The sequence below is a fragment of the Octopus sinensis genome, linkage group LG22, assembly GCF_006345805.1.
Source record: "Octopus sinensis linkage group LG22, ASM634580v1, whole genome shotgun sequence".
Classification (NCBI taxonomy): domain Eukaryota; kingdom Metazoa; phylum Mollusca; class Cephalopoda; order Octopoda; family Octopodidae; genus Octopus; species Octopus sinensis.
The window spans coordinates 23,547,504-23,563,026 of NC_043018.1; the positions used below are offsets into that span (position 1 = coordinate 23,547,504).

Genomic DNA, 15,523 nt, shown 5'->3' on the forward strand with positions numbered 1-15,523 from the left:
TTGTGTGTGTGTGTTACTGTGTCTTTGTCTTGACATTGTGTGGTAGTTGTAAATGAATGTCACCTTCACGCAAGCAGTGTCCTTCATTTCCAATCTTCCGTGAAAACACGTCTGGTCAAGGGGAATCTCACCTTACCTGAAAACATGTGAGGGTTGGTGACAGGAAGAGCATCCAGCTGTAGAAAATGCACCTCAACAAATTCCATTCAACCCACATCCAAAAATCGACATTAAATGATTATGATGAATAGGCGCAGGAGTGGCTGTGTGGTAAGTAGCTTGCTAACCAACCACATGATTCCAGGTTCAGTCCCACTGCGTGGCACCTTGGGCAAGTGTCTTCTGCTATAGCCCCGGGCCGACCAATGCCTTGTGAGTGGATTTGGTAGACGGAAACTGAAAGAAGCCCGTCGTATATATGTATATATATATGTGTGTGTTTGTCCCCCTAGCATTGCTTGACAACCGATGCTGGTGTGTTTACGTCCCCCGTTACTTAGCAGTTCGGCAAAAGAGACCGATAGAATAAGTACTGGGCTTACAAAAGAATAAGTCCCGGGGTCGAGTTGCTCGATTAAAGGCGGTGCTCCAGCATGGCCGCAGTCAAATAACTGAAACCAGTAAAAGAACAAAAGAGTATATAAGGAGGATTCAAGGAAAAGGAACTTGCAAATTCAAAAGATGTCGATTGACAGAAAGATTAAAAGACTGAATGTTTATAAACCAAAGCAAAGCAAACCAATGGTAGTGAGTTCCATAGTGTTGCTTCTTCAATTTTTCATTACCATTTTTCTCATGTAAAATGCAAAATATTTTTTGCATATTATAACGAAATAAATTTTGGTTCTTTTTTTGTATCTTTTCAGGGTTCCTGCGTTTTAGGAATCAATTCTTCTCCAGTGACAATAAAAAATATTGAGTGTGCCATCATAGACCATGCCTTCAGTAATGGATGGATTGTTCCTGTGATCCCGAAAATACGCACTGGCAAGCAGGTAGCTGTGATAGGCAGTGGGCCCGCGGGGCTTGCTGTGGCCCACCAACTCAATAAGGTGACTATTTAACAACTATCTTTTACTGACGAACTTATTATTTTATTTTCCTCCTTCAAAACTTCATCCCAGAATTTTCTTCTTCATGAGAGCATACAGATAAGGATAGCTGTGTAAAGTGCCAAACTCTAATTGTGACAGGTACTTGTGGAAGGAGTACCCAGGAATACATGGGATGAAATGGTGAGAAAGGATCTTCAGATGCTGGACCTCACTGAGGAAATGACAAGGGACCAGGGGATGTGGCGATTTGCAGTACTTGATAAGATACATCACGCTAAATAAAATTGCCATCTTCCACACATACAGGTTTGTCCTTTCAGGTGCTGGTGCCACTTAAAAGCACACATGAAGGTGCTCTATAAATGTACCTGTGCCAGTGGCATGTAAAATGCATCCAGCATACTTTGTTAAATGGTTGGCATTTTAGGAAGGGCATCCAGCCATAGAAACCAATGCCACAACAGATAATTGGTGTTTGGACAGCTCCATGTCAAACGATCCGACCCATGCCAGCATGGAAAGCAGACATTAAATGATGATGACAATGATGATGATGATGACATGGACCTCACTGTGTGGTAAGAAGTTTGCGAGCTGGCAGAAACGTTAGCACGCCGGGCGAGATGCTTAGCGGTATTTCGTCTGCTGTTACGTTCAGAGTTCAAATTCCGCTGTGGTCGACTTTGCCTTTCATCCTTTCGGAGGTTGATAAATTAAGTACCAGTTACGCACTGGGGTCGATATAACTGACTTAATCTGTCTCTCTGTCCTTGTTTGTCCCCTCTATGTTTAGCCCCTTGTTGGCAATAAAGAAATAAGAAATTTGCTTCCCAACTACATAGTTTGGGGTTCAATTTTACTGCTAGGCACCTTGGGCAAATGTCTCCTATAGTCTGAGGGAATACACAAAGCTTTGAGAGTGGATTTGGTAGACAGAAACTGAAAGAAGCCCATTGTATATGTGTGTGTGTGTGTGTTTCTGTTTCCTTTGTCTTGTCATAATAATTGTAAATGAGTGTCACCATTTTGGTGACACTGGTGTCCTTTGTTTCCAGTCTTCTGTGAAAACATGACTGGTCTTGAGGAAATATTGCCTTATTTGGAAACAGGCAAGGGCATTCAACTGTAGAAAATCTGCCTCAGTAAAATTGCATTAGATCCATACAAATACCTGATGAAAGGTGGACATTAAAAATGATGGCTTCAATATAAAAGGGTGCTAAACATTATATATACCATTTTGAAAACAGTAGTCTGGTTTCTTTCTCAAAGCGCCTTGCTCTCTCTCTCAAAGTGGTGTTCTTAAGACCTGCCCACAACAGAATTGAAATCTTAAAACTAAGGTTCCACATAAAAAGCATTGGTGTGGGTGCTGGTGCCACATAAAAAGCACCTAGTACATTCTGTGGAACGGTTGGCATTAGGAAAGGCATCCAGCTGTTGAAACCAAACCAAAACAGTCTATGGAACTTGGTGCCACCCCTGGCCTTGCCAGTTCCAGTCTAGCTGTACAACCCTTGCCAGCATGGAAAGCAGACATTAAATGTTGTTGATAATGATGATGATGATTTACATTAGAATCTTAGCCAATAATTGATAATTAGTCTAATGGGCTAACATCTTGTCACAAACATCAAACCAAAGTGGGATACCTTGAACGTCAGTAAACCACTGTATTTACTCATTTACTCACATATAAGTTCCAACCCCTAATTGAGCTGCTCTCCTGCAAAAAACCCATTATGCTCTGGCTCCTTCTTTCACACTGTAACCCCTCATCTCTTAGCATAAAGTACCCCCCCCTGCTTTATGATTCATAGTCTTGCAAGCTGCTTAGCAACTTCATTAATGCTGGTGACATGAAAAAAGCTCCCAGTACACACTGTGAAGTGGTTGGCATTAGGAAGGGCATCCAGCCAAAGCTAGCATGACACTAGAGCAGCAGCAGTTCTCAACCAGGATCCATATGGCCCTTAAGGGTCTATATAAGATTTTGTTGTTAAATATTTGTGTGCAATAAATTGGATATACTTCCAGAACAAAATATTTTAAGAATTTTTTTATGTAAAAATATATGATTATTTAAAACATGAAGTGGTTATGAGGGTCCATCTGAGTGGAACAGAAATCAAGGGGATTGTTAGGAAAAGAAATGGTTGAGCAATACTGCACTAGAGGATAATGCCATCCTTGGCCCCATTCGATCCATTCTGTTCAATCATCAAACCCATGTGAGAACAGAACATAGATATTTAAAAGATGATGATGATGATGATGATATAGCCCACACCTGTAGATTCCTTTTTTTTCACATCTGTAGCTGTGAGTCCCTTTTTTCACAGATCTAGCTGCGAGTCCTTTTTTTGCACACATGTAGCAGTGAGTCCTTTTTTTGCACACATGTAGCTGTGATGCCTTTTTCACACATGTAGCTGTGACTTTTTTACACACATGTAGCTGTGTCCTTTTTTCACACATCTAGCTGTGAGTCCTTTTTCACATCTGTAGTTGTGAGTCCATGTTTTTCTTCATATCTGTAACTGAGTCCTTTTCTGTCACCTCTTAAGCTGTTAGTCTTTTTCACATCTGTAGCTGGGTGTCTGAGTTTTTTTGTTTTTTTTCTTTCTTACATCTGAAACACTAAGTCTTTGTATTTTCACCACTATAGCTCTGAATGATTTTTACATTTGTAATATATATAAAACCATTTTATTTTCTAGGGTGGACACTCTGTCACTGTGTATGAAAGAAATGACCGAATTGGTGGTCTTTTGAGATATGGCATTCCAACGATGAAACTGAGCAAAAAAGTAAGTATTAAATCTTGCAAAATACCTTGTGGTATTTCTTCTGGCTTTTCACATTTTGAGTTCAAATCCCACTGAGGTCAACTTTGCCTTTCACTCCCTTCAGGATCAATTAAAAATAAAGTATCAGTTAATGTAATCAACTTGTCCCCTTCTCTTCCCCCCGAAATCGCTGGCCTTGAATCCTGCAACAGACCGGTGCCACATTCAGAGGACTGTCGTCATCTCAGCCATAAGGCCGGTTACCATAGAAACCATGTAACCAGCTTTATGAGTCCCAGGGCTCAAGGGAAAAGAAAAACTATCAGCTGATACAAATTTATTTCATTCTTTTTTCTGTCTGTGTGTCCCATTAAAACTCAATTAATTAGCTGGTTAACCGATTGATTGATTGATTAAATAATTATTGGTTAAGTGTATAATCATTTGCTATTGGTCAGTTTACAGGTCGATGTAACCTTGTCTGTTGTAGGTCGTCCAAAGAAGAGTTGATCTGATGACTGCCGAAGGTATAGAATTTAAAACCAATACCAGTGTTGGCAAAGATGTCTCAGCTGTCGAACTACACCAGAAATATGATGCTATGGTCCTCACTCTTGGTTCCACTTGGCCAAGAGACTTAAAAATTCCAGGTAGACAAAACCCCATCTTTGCTGTTTGTTGATGTGTGTGCTTCTTGTGCTTAGTGTTGATCATTTTTATACATCAGGCAGACATATGAGTTGTGAGTCTTGTTAGAGAGTTTTGGGAGTTGTGAGTCTTGGGAGTTGTGTGGTTGATGAAAGGAGCACAACAGAACAAGGAAATAGGAAACAGAAGTGCAACAGGGTCTTACCTGACAGGGGATGAAGTCGGATGGCCTTCAGCCAACTTGCTCGCGTTTCGTCGTCTCGGTCCTTGCTCCGGTCTGTCGCCACCGCTCGATGCCGCACGTGCCTTTTGTCGCTCACTTCCGCTTCCGCCGGCGCATGCGCCCTGCAAGACCTGTAAGCATCACTTCCGCTCCCGCCCGTCCCGTCACACTCCTTCATCACACACACACACGCCCCCCCTGATCTAAAATCACTGAACCGGCTTCCTCACTCGCTCCCGCACCGAAACTGGTTTCATAATCAGCCAGCCAGGGAGGAGGGTGCCGCTCCCTCTGTGGTCGCAGCGCGACCCTAGGACTTGTTTCAGGTGTGTTGCTGTCGACCTCGTCATCCTGTCGGTTGTTTTCGTTCTGCCCACTGTTGCTTGTCCCATCCTCTGGGGCATGGACAATCCTCCGTATGTCCAAAACGTGGCGTGGCATACCATCGATGGAGATGTTATCTTCGAATTTACGGAGGTTATTGTCCCCTTTCCCCATTGCGATGTACACCGTGCGTTTGGGGGTTTTACCCAGACTTCCTCCCCGACCCGCACGAAGGCGTGCTCTTCCTCTGCCCCGGGTTTGCATGATTAGTACACGGATGCCTCCACTCGTACCTGAATATTGCTCTGTGTGGCACCGATTCCTCAGCCTGTCCGGATCGGGGAGACAAGTTGTACCAAAAACTGCTTCAAGCGGCGAAATGTGCCCTCTTTCCGCTATGGCCTTGACTGTCCGATGGTGCCTCTCCACGATCCCGTTACCGCCCGCCCTATACGCTGCTCTGAACAAGCGTCGCACGTTCCACCGATCAAGATAACCACCAATGCTTCCGAACGAAATGCCGCCCCGTTGTCCATCAGTAGTTCTTCCACGGGACCTCTCTCTAAGAATATCCCGTTCAGGATCTGCACGATCTCGTCAGCAATGCCCGATCTCAACTCCCTCCAAACGGCCAGCCGCCGGCCCACAGTCGACCATGGAGAGGTACGTTCGCTGACGGTAGTGTGTCACATCCACAGCTAGCCTTTTCCAGTTCTGCTCCATGGAAAGGCTTCCCTGTTCATGCCCACACGGAGCGGGTCGATGGACTGACACCTGTCGCAGCTCCCGACCACCTTCCGGACGCTTCTCCTGGTCACGTCAGCATCAATCTTTTTTCCAGATACAGGGTCCTGTCCACACCCATGTGATGCATAGCGTGCAATTTCAATTTCTTCAGCTCAGAGTCATCCAACCAACACGCCGCAGCTATCCCTCTCCGCGCCTCCTCCGGTTCTTCCAACCACGCCCTTTTCACCCTGGTCAGTACGTCCGCCTTGTTTTTCTCCGAAGGCACGAAGACCACGTTCAGCTTCAGTCCGAATTCGGCGATCAATTCACCTAGAACTCCTAGACGGCGCTTCTAACTCATCTCCGCAGCACTTTCGTCCGCACTCTCTCCTGTCCCGGTGATCACTGATCCTACCCAGCCAAGCACAGTGGCCGAATCCGTCCGCATTTCAATCGTGCGCAGCCCCCATTTCAAGGCCAAGTTCACCCCTTTCAGCAGCGCGTCTAGTTCGGCGACATTGATGTGGTTGAAATCATCTGCTTTTCGAAGCCAGGCGCGTCCCTCCACCGCAGTGCCTTCAATTGCCAACACCACCCCTATCGCTATACTGCTAGCATCACACCAGACAGTCCCGCATTTCGTCCTGGGCACGTACCAGTTCCCCCTGACCGGGTCTTCCGCTCTGTCCTCTCTAGGATCTCCTGCATCATCGCCACCGTCCCTTCTCCCACCTTGTCGCCCCACCTCTCTCCTTCTGCTCGTCTCTGGTGAAACTACACGCCGTGCGCAGCCATCCAGCGATCGGGTAGTGACCGACCAACTTCCCACACACCGAGAACAGCTCTCTCCTGCTGACGCTGGAACTCAGCTCTGGGATTTCATTTCCTCTCCGGAACACCAATTCACCTGATCTATCTCTTCGCAGCTTCAGCCCCAGCGCGGCTCCCCCTTCAATCGACTCCGGTGGCTTAGCAATCAGTCCGAACTTCTCCAGATGTCTCACTACCTCGTTGGCTGCCACTACAGTGTCGTCCACCAAAATGTCGTCAATGTAGGAGCTGGTGGCCTTTCTGATCTTGCCGTCTTTCCCTAGGACGGACCTAAGCACTGCCGCCATGATCTTCGGAGCAGAATTCAGCCCGAAACCCAGCCTGGTTAGACAGTACGTCCGGCCCTTGTACCGCACCAGCTGATATCGCCATAGTTTGTCGCTCACATGGAGCTGCAAGTATGCCGATCTCAAGTCGACAATCGTCGCTGCCTCAGTCGACTGTCTCCACTTGCGTAATGCCTCACCACAAACGTCTGCCTCACCTCACCCCCGTGTGACACGATATGTGCTGGTTTAGCTCCCTGAAGTCCAGCACCGGTCTGACTTTTCCCTTCGTAGGCTGCACCACCGCCATCAGGGGTAGCACTCCGCCCGCTACCTCCTCCTTCCAAGGGACAAGGACCCCTTCCTCGATCCACCTCTCCACCTCGTCTTCAAACTCAACCCTGGCGTGGCCTTTCAGAGTATGCTGGTAACAGCTCACCCTGTTCTCCAGTGTCGGGGGCTCGCCCTTCCATTTCCACTCTATCGTCCACCGCTGACCATCGAACGCCGCCTGAAAGTCCTTGTCCTCGATGGTGTAAGCGGCGCCGTCCCTCGCGGGGCTCTGCTCCCTCTGGTGATCCTGACTCGCAGTGCACGACGCCCCCATGCTTCCGAACGTGACCTTATTTCCCACAACGCTGACGCCACCGAGGCAGTTGATGGGTCCATCCCCATCACCACATCAACTCCATTTATCACACGTTCGGCCACAATTGCCTGTAGCCTTAGTGTCGCGCCGCGCACCACTATCTCTACCGTGCTGCTGCCTCTGCAACGGATTTCGCTGCCGTCGACCGCCCGGACACTACACACCCCGTTCCATTCCTTCGTCACCCTCGAAGTCACCAGGGTGGTCGTACAGCCCGTATCCACGAGGGCCTTGAACGCCTCCCCCTCGGCCTCCACGTCAATCACTGGCAGTGTCTCCAATAGCGCCTCTACTCGTTTGAGGGGAAAGTTCGAGAGGCAGCAACTTCCCCGCGGTCGTTCCCTGGCCGCAATCACGGGCAATGTGCCCTGTCTGCCTGCATCGATAGCAAACTGGCCCCGGCTGCGTACAGTCCCGCGCCATGTGCGGTCCTTGGCATTTAAAACATCGTCCTGAGAACGGCCGCTCTCGTTGCACGGGGCTTCCGTACCTCTTTCTCGAGACGTCGTCCGTCTTTACGCGCCTCCGTCACCGCCATCACTATCCCCTTCCGCCCCGAGTGTCTCGTCAACCCGCGAGCATGAGAGTTACAAGCTCGCTCAATGGCATCTTTTTGACCCGGGCAGTTGTTGTAGGTGAATCCCTACATCATCGGGGAACCCATTTACAAATGCCAGTCGGGCTGCTCTCTCCATTCCTTCTCCGGCAAACCCGGCCAGAGTCGCTAGCCTTCTAGCTTCCGCCGCAAAATCATCCACCTGGCCTCCCGTCCACCTGATTGCACCCAGCTTAGCGAAAGCTGTGTACTCGCATTCTGTGTATGCGTCACACAAGCGCCGCTCTATATTCCCATCGCAGAGCCGTTCTTTTTCGTCCATTTCCAGGTAAAGCGACAACGCACTTCCTTCCAAATACAGGGCCATAAGACTCGCCACGTCGCTTATGCCCTGCAGTCTCGCCACCAGCCTGATTTTCTGAATCCAGGCCACTACATCGCCTTCGCCGTTAAAAGGTCTGACGACGTCACTGGCGATCCTAATTTTTGCCGACATCGTGTTGACAAAAATGTTGAAAAAAATGTGAACGCTGACTAAATGCCGAAATAGCTGTGGTTGATGAAGGAGCACAACAGAACAAAGGAGGAATAGGAAACAGAAGTGCAACAGGGTCTTACCTGACAGGGGATGAAGTCGGATGGCCTTCAGCCAACTTGCTCGCGTTTCGTCGTTCGGTCGGTCCTTGCTCCGGTCTGTCGCCACCGCTCGATGCCGCACGTGCCTTTTGTCGCTCACTCCGCTTCCGCCGGCGCATGCGCCCTGCAAGACCTGTAAGCATCACTTCCGCTCCCGCCCGTCCCGTCACACTCCTTCATCACCACACCACAAGTTGTACATCTTGTGAGTTGTACATCTTGTGTGTTGTACATCTTGTGAGTTGTACATCTTGTGTGTTGTACATCTTGTGAGTTGTACATCTTGTGTGTTGTACATCTGTGAGTTGTACATCTTGTGAGTTGTACATCTTGTGAGTTGTACATCTTGTGAGTTGTGAGTCTTGTGCACTGTTAGTCTTGTAAGTTGTTGGTTTTATGAGTTGTGAGACAACTCACAAGACTCTTGTAACAGTCTGTAAGTTGTAAGTCTTGCGTGTTGTTAGAAAATATTTTGTATTGTTAGATAGATTTATGTTGTGAAATGCTTTTGTGTGTTGTGACAGTCTTGTGTTATCAGATATCGCCACCTGGTCCAACATGTTGTTTTACATCTTATATATCAACATGTGTTAATGTTTCCTCATGTAGTCTTCTAAATTCTTGCAGGACGTGAACTTGATGGAATCTATTTTGCAATGACATTCCTGTCAACCTGGCAAAAGATTCAAGAATCCAACAGTTCTGACCAAAGTACGATTTCTGCCAAAGACAAGACTGTTTTGGTGATTGGTGGTGGAGACACTGGTGTGGACTGCATCGGAACATCCCTGCGACAGGTATTTCTAACTCCTTGATCCTATATTTCTTTCTCCCACCTCTTGAGAGGCTGCTACTTTATTCACCATGGTGAACCTTTCTGATATTTTGACATAGGTGCAGGCTAAGCTGTATGGCTGTGAAGCAAATTTATGAGGCACATAACCAAGTGTGCCCCTTTCTCTCTCTCCCCGCTGTGTTTGTTCTGATCGAATCCCTCCATGTACCTCCTAACAACAATGTAAACTTCATTTAATGAAGATACTCTCGGCCTGAAGAGTTCCCCCTGCGGTATACACCTCGCCTGGATATTTACCACTTCCGAGGTTCCGCTCTGTATGAAACATTTATGGCCCAGATTGTATCTATTCCATTCCTTAACTCTTGGATTTTTATTCATATACCTGGCAACCCTGGCTGCCTGCTTTCTCTCTTTACTCTTTTACTTGTTTCAGTCATTTGACTGTGGCCATGCTGGAGCACCGCTTTTAGTCGAGCAAATCAACCCCAGGACTTATTCTTTGTAAGCCTAGTACTTATTCTATTGGTCTCTTTTGCCAAACCGCTAAACATACCAGCATCGGTTGTCAAATGATGTGGGGGGTGGGACAAACACAGACACACAAACATATACACATGTGTATGTTTATATATATCTAATGTGTATCTTTTAACCATATGTAGAATAGGAGAAGCTGTCCAGTTCTTAACGTGCCACAACCAACAGGGGTGATTCATCTTTGTACTTATTATTGAACATACGGAAATAAATGACTGACATTTCTATTTTTTTCAGGGAGCAAAGAGCGTGATAAACTTTGAAATCTTGCCCCCTCCACCACCATCTCGAGCTGATGATAATCCTTGGCCTCTCTGGCCAAAAGTCTTCAGAGTTGACTACGGCCATGCTGAGGTTGCTCACAGATTTGGCCATGATCCCAGGATATTCAATATTCTGAGTAAGGTAAGTAGAACATACACTGACCGCTGCAGTCTATTATCGTAGTTCTCCTTAGCTTCTGCACTGTGTGTGTGCGTGTATGTAGTAATATGAGTATGTAATGCACACTGCTACTGTCCATGATCATAGCAGCTTTTATTAACTTCTGGACTGTGTATGCATGTATTGTGTATATATAGTATTGTGCAAATATAGTGATGTATGTGTGTGTATGTATGAGTAACAACCTAGTCTTTCTTATGATCAAAGTTGACTTTTATCACATCCAAGGTCAAGAAAGGACTACTAATAAAAAAATATTTAACAAAAAAAGACAACAAAATAACAAAGAGGATTTTGAAATAAAAATAAAATAAAATTTTATTATTTATTTAAATTTTCCTTTTTCTAGGAATTTCTGGATGATGGCAATGGAAATGTGCGTGGTGTTCGGACTGTCCAGGTTGAGTGGAAGAAAGATGAAAATGGACGGTACCAGATGGCTGAATTACCAGGTAACCATGATGAATACACTTTACACCTATGGTTTACTGCCTGACGGGTAGTAAAAATAGTGATTTTTGTTGGGTGTAGAAATACATGGTATATGTCGGGCTGTGAAAATAGTATTAGTATGGATATCACCGTGACCGACCAGGCCATCAGATGTCGCAATTCATTTCTACAGCTGAGTGAACTGGAACAACGTGAAATAAAGGGTCTTGCTCAAGAACACAATACACTCCTCTCTGGGAATTGAACTCACTACCTTGTGATTGTGAGCCCAATGCTCTAACCACTGAACCATGTGCTAAAGGGTTAAAGACTTGTTGTGTTTTCTCTATCTAAATCCCTCGATCCTGTTAGAAACTAGAGGTTTTGATGAAATGTTGTTAGTTCAGTATAAAAAACAGATCATAAAAATATAACTCTTGTGTGACTTCTGATGGAATTTACTGATTCACTGTAATGATTGTTGGTGTTCATTGTGAATGTATTTTTTTTTTATCAGTTGTCCTATCACTTTCACTTACCCAATCTAATAGATTGAATACAGTTAAGTTGATGGCATACATATTTTCTTATGTATTTGCAAGATATCATTTCCTGGATTTTATCATTTTATCATTTCCTGTTAAATCATTAAATGATGAAATTATTGATAAATAATATCCCCGAATTCTAACTCACTACTTGAGTCAGTTCACTGTTATTATGCTTGAAAATGGAAGGAAGAAAAAAATTCTGAGAAATTTATTTGACAAAATGTCAAAAATTAACATACATGCAAGAAGTTCTTTCTGAAATGAAGCTGAACTTTGTTTCTCACACAGAGGAGTGCTTAGTTCCAGTTTTTGATATGACAAATAAATAATAATGAAATTATTGTATACAGTGCTCAGGTGCACCACAACTTGTCAGAAAGTGCGTATAAAGTATATGCAGTAATGTACAATTGTCTGGAAAGCGAACAATGTATGAGTCAGATACATGCTTGTGTGTGTATGGAGGGGAGAAAATAAGGTGTAGCATTGGCGAAACTCAGAAAGCATGGAAGTTTTGAAGGATGCAGTGCTCGGACAACTAACAACTAATGCCGGCAGTTTGTTCCATGCTTCAGCAACTCTCAGCGTGAAAAATAGTAACACTATTTCAATAGTTGATTCATATGGTTAAGGATTTGGCAACAAGTGCAGATATATGGTATTTACCAATTTATCAATGCCTCTTGACAATCTGTGATATTGATTTTTTCCAGAAACTGAGAAAGTATATGAATGTGACCTAGTGATTATTGCCATGGGTTTTCTGGGACCAGAAAAAGACATTCTCAATGAACTGGAAATAAAACTTGATCCCAGAGGCAACTGCGAAACTCCCAAAAATAAATACTCCACAAATATCCCTGGTGTTTATGCAGCTGGAGGTAAGTAAATACACCTTTTTTCTTTTCCTTTCTGTTAAATTTGGATTTATTTTTATTTCTGACCTGCGTAGTTGGACCAAATGTTCTTTTTATATTTTATTGTGAAGGTCACAGGCACTGCCTTCCCACTGACAAATTCATTAAAAAAGGACCCCCTTAATTTTATTACTGGGGAAAACAGATATATCCACTCAAAATTTCACTACCTTTACTAGCAGAATGAAAGTTTATTTACCAATCTATCTTTTGTTAAAGAATGTCATATTTGAAACTATTTTTTGTTAAGATATGCCAAGTTTATTGAGGTACTGTGACTTGCAGAAAATGCCAATTCTAATTTTTTGGTAGATATTTAACATCACTACTGGAATAATCACCTTCCTAGGTGTAAATATTGTTTTTATTTCTAAAAAAAGAAAATGAGTTTTAATTAGTGTGAAAGCATTATAATTGTTAATAATTAATTTCAGAGACATAAAGGTAGCAAGCTGGTAGAATTATATATACACACATCAGACAAAATGCTTAGTGGCATTTCTTCCGGTTCTTTATCTTTTGAATTGAAATTCTGTCAAGGATGTTTGCCCTTTGTCCTTTCTAGATTGATAAAATAAGTACTATTTCAGTTCCTGGAATCAATTTCCTCTTTCCATCAAAAATTGCTGGCTTTGTGCCAAAAGTATTATTATTATTACCTCCGCCTTAGCAAAGGTGGAGGGATTGTTTTCAGTTGTGTTTGTTTGTTTGTTGGTTTGTCTGTGGACAAGATATCTCAAGAACCGCTGGATGGATTCAGATGAAACTTTCAGAGATGTTTGACCTTGTGACTGGCACGAACTGATTAGATTTTGGGATCAATCCGGTGGCAGACAAGATTCTAGATTATTTTTCCGTTTTTTCAACTTAATTTTTAAGAGCAGTCGAGTTTATTTCAGATATTTTCATTTTAAAAATCATCTCTGGCTAGTCATTGAGAGGACGTTGGTGTTGCTTTGGCAGAGGTTTGCACTCTCTGAGTGCTCTTGTTATTATTATTCGTATACACACAACAGATTAGACTGATGGAAAAGAAAAAATCCTAACATTGGGCTACAACAAGTAACCTTAGATGTCAAGAACCCTCCTAAGTATCCTAGTTGTCCCTAATAACACTGTTCTCTGCAGCTGTACTAAACTGGGTTTTATGCCTATTTCCTTTATCCATCTGTTCAGGTCTTTAGGCATAGTACCCAATGCACCTATAACTACTGGGATACATTTTACCTGCATTTTCCGTAGTCTCTGTAATCCAATGGCTAGGTCCTGGTACTTTGTAATTTTTTCTATTCTTCTCGTATTGATTTTTTTTCATCCTTTACAACTGTAAGGTCAATTATCTAGCACTTTCTATTCCCTTTCTCTACTACTACTAAATCAGGCTTTCTAGCTTCTATCATTCTGTCAGTCTGAATGTTAAAGTCCCACAACATCTTGCATTTCTTACTTTCTAGGACTCTACTAGGTTCATGTTCATGTATTTCTTACTTTCTAGTACTTTACTGGGTTCATTATCATTATTATTATTATTATTATTATTATTGAAGGTGGCGAGCTGGCAGAAACGTTAGCAAGCCAGGCGAAATGCTCACCAGTATTTCGTCTGTCTTCATGTTCTCAGTTCAATTTCTGCCGAGGTCGACTTTGCCTTTCATCCTTTCAGGGTAGATAAATTAAGTACCAGTTACGTACTGGGGAGGTCAATCTAATCAACTATCCCTCTCCCCCAAAATTTCAGGCCTTGTGCCTAGAGTAGAAAAGATTATTATTATTATTATTATTATTATAATTAAGGTGAGCTGGCAGAATTGTTAGTGCGTTGGGTGAAATGCTTAGTGGTATTTCATCTGTTGCTATGTTCTGAGTTCAAATTCTGCCGAGGTTGACTTTGCAGTTCATCTTTTTGGGGTCAATAAAATAAGTACCAGTGGAGCACTGAGGTATATGATCGACTAACCCCTTCCCCAAAAATTTGTGTCTATAGTAGAAAGGATTATTATTATTATTATTATTTGTATGGAAAAATGGGATCAGCTGGCAGAATCATTAGCATGCCAGGCATTTTGTCTGCCTTTATGTTCTGAGTTCAAATTCCACCGAGGCTGACTTTGTCATTCATCCTTTCAGGGTTGATAAAATAAGTACCAGTTACCCCACCCCCACCCTAAAATTGATGACCTTGTGCTAAAATTTGAAATCATTATTATATACCTGACAAGTTAGAAGAATCATTAATGTGTTGGACAAAATGTTTGGCAACATTTCTTCTGACATTTTATGTTCTAAGCCCAAATTCCACCAAGGTCAACTGTATCTTCCACCCTGTCAAAATTTATAAAATAAGCACCAGTTGAACACAAGGGAGGGGGTGGGGTTGATGTAATCAATTTTCCCCACCTCTCTGCAAAAATTGCAGGCCTTGTGCTAAATTTAGAAATAATTAATTTCAACCATTTAAATAAATGTGGGTTTGCTTAATTTTCTTTCAGATTGTCGTCGTGGTCAGTCCCTGGTGGTGTGGGCAATACACGAAGGCAGACAAGCAGCACGACAGATAGATAAGGACCTGACGGGCATCATGTCGCTACCGGGCCCAGGAGGAGTGGTGCAGTTAGTCATAGACACACCTTTGATGAACGGTGTTACAGTGAGCTGAGGATAGATGGAGAAGCCACTGACCCCCTGAAACCAGACCTTGATTCTTGGCCTGAAGCAATCTTTAAGTGTTTCTGGATGTTTTGGTGATGTGTTGTGCTCATAGCAAAAAGAAGAAGAAAAAATAACAAAGAAAATTAACAAAAAAAAACCCAAAAACAGATCAGAAGACAAATAACCATTGTTGCTTGGTGATGGGTTAAGTGTTTGTTATATGTTTAATTATGTTAATATTTTAGGGATTGATGGTTGCTGTTGTTGCTATTGTAGTTGTAAAACAAATAAAATTTACATCGTTGACAGTTGAAGCATAAAATGAAATTTCACTCTGAGAATTATTCCCCCGCCTCTTCCCCATACCAGTTCCGGTATGCTGCCTTTTATACACAAGCGGTGTACCATGGTACAGGTACAACATCGATTTTTCGGGAACTTTTGTTTCTGGAACCGTTTCCGGATTACTGATTTTTTTTCAAACGTTT

The 15,523-nt window shown here is 43.5% G+C and overlaps 1 protein-coding gene across 1 annotated transcript in view; it reads left to right on the forward strand.

The window, feature by feature from the left end:
- LOC115223129 (glutamate synthase [NADH], amyloplastic) overlaps nt 1–15,186 on the forward strand; it is a 107,808-nt gene extending 92,622 nt beyond the window's left edge. Inside the window, exons 36-43 of the mRNA XM_029793541.2 lie at nt 867–1,052; nt 3,776–3,865; nt 4,335–4,494; nt 9,334–9,503; nt 10,280–10,447; nt 10,836–10,938; nt 12,183–12,350; nt 14,876–15,186. Of these exons, the coding sequence (XP_029649401.1) occupies nt 867–1,052; nt 3,776–3,865; nt 4,335–4,494; nt 9,334–9,503; nt 10,280–10,447; nt 10,836–10,938; nt 12,183–12,350; nt 14,876–15,042 (1,212 nt within the window). The 3' untranslated portion in view covers nt 15,043–15,186. The remainder of the gene's footprint in view (nt 1–866; nt 1,053–3,775; nt 3,866–4,334; nt 4,495–9,333; nt 9,504–10,279; nt 10,448–10,835; nt 10,939–12,182; nt 12,351–14,875) is intronic.
- Nucleotides 15,187–15,523: the final 337 nt, after the last annotated feature.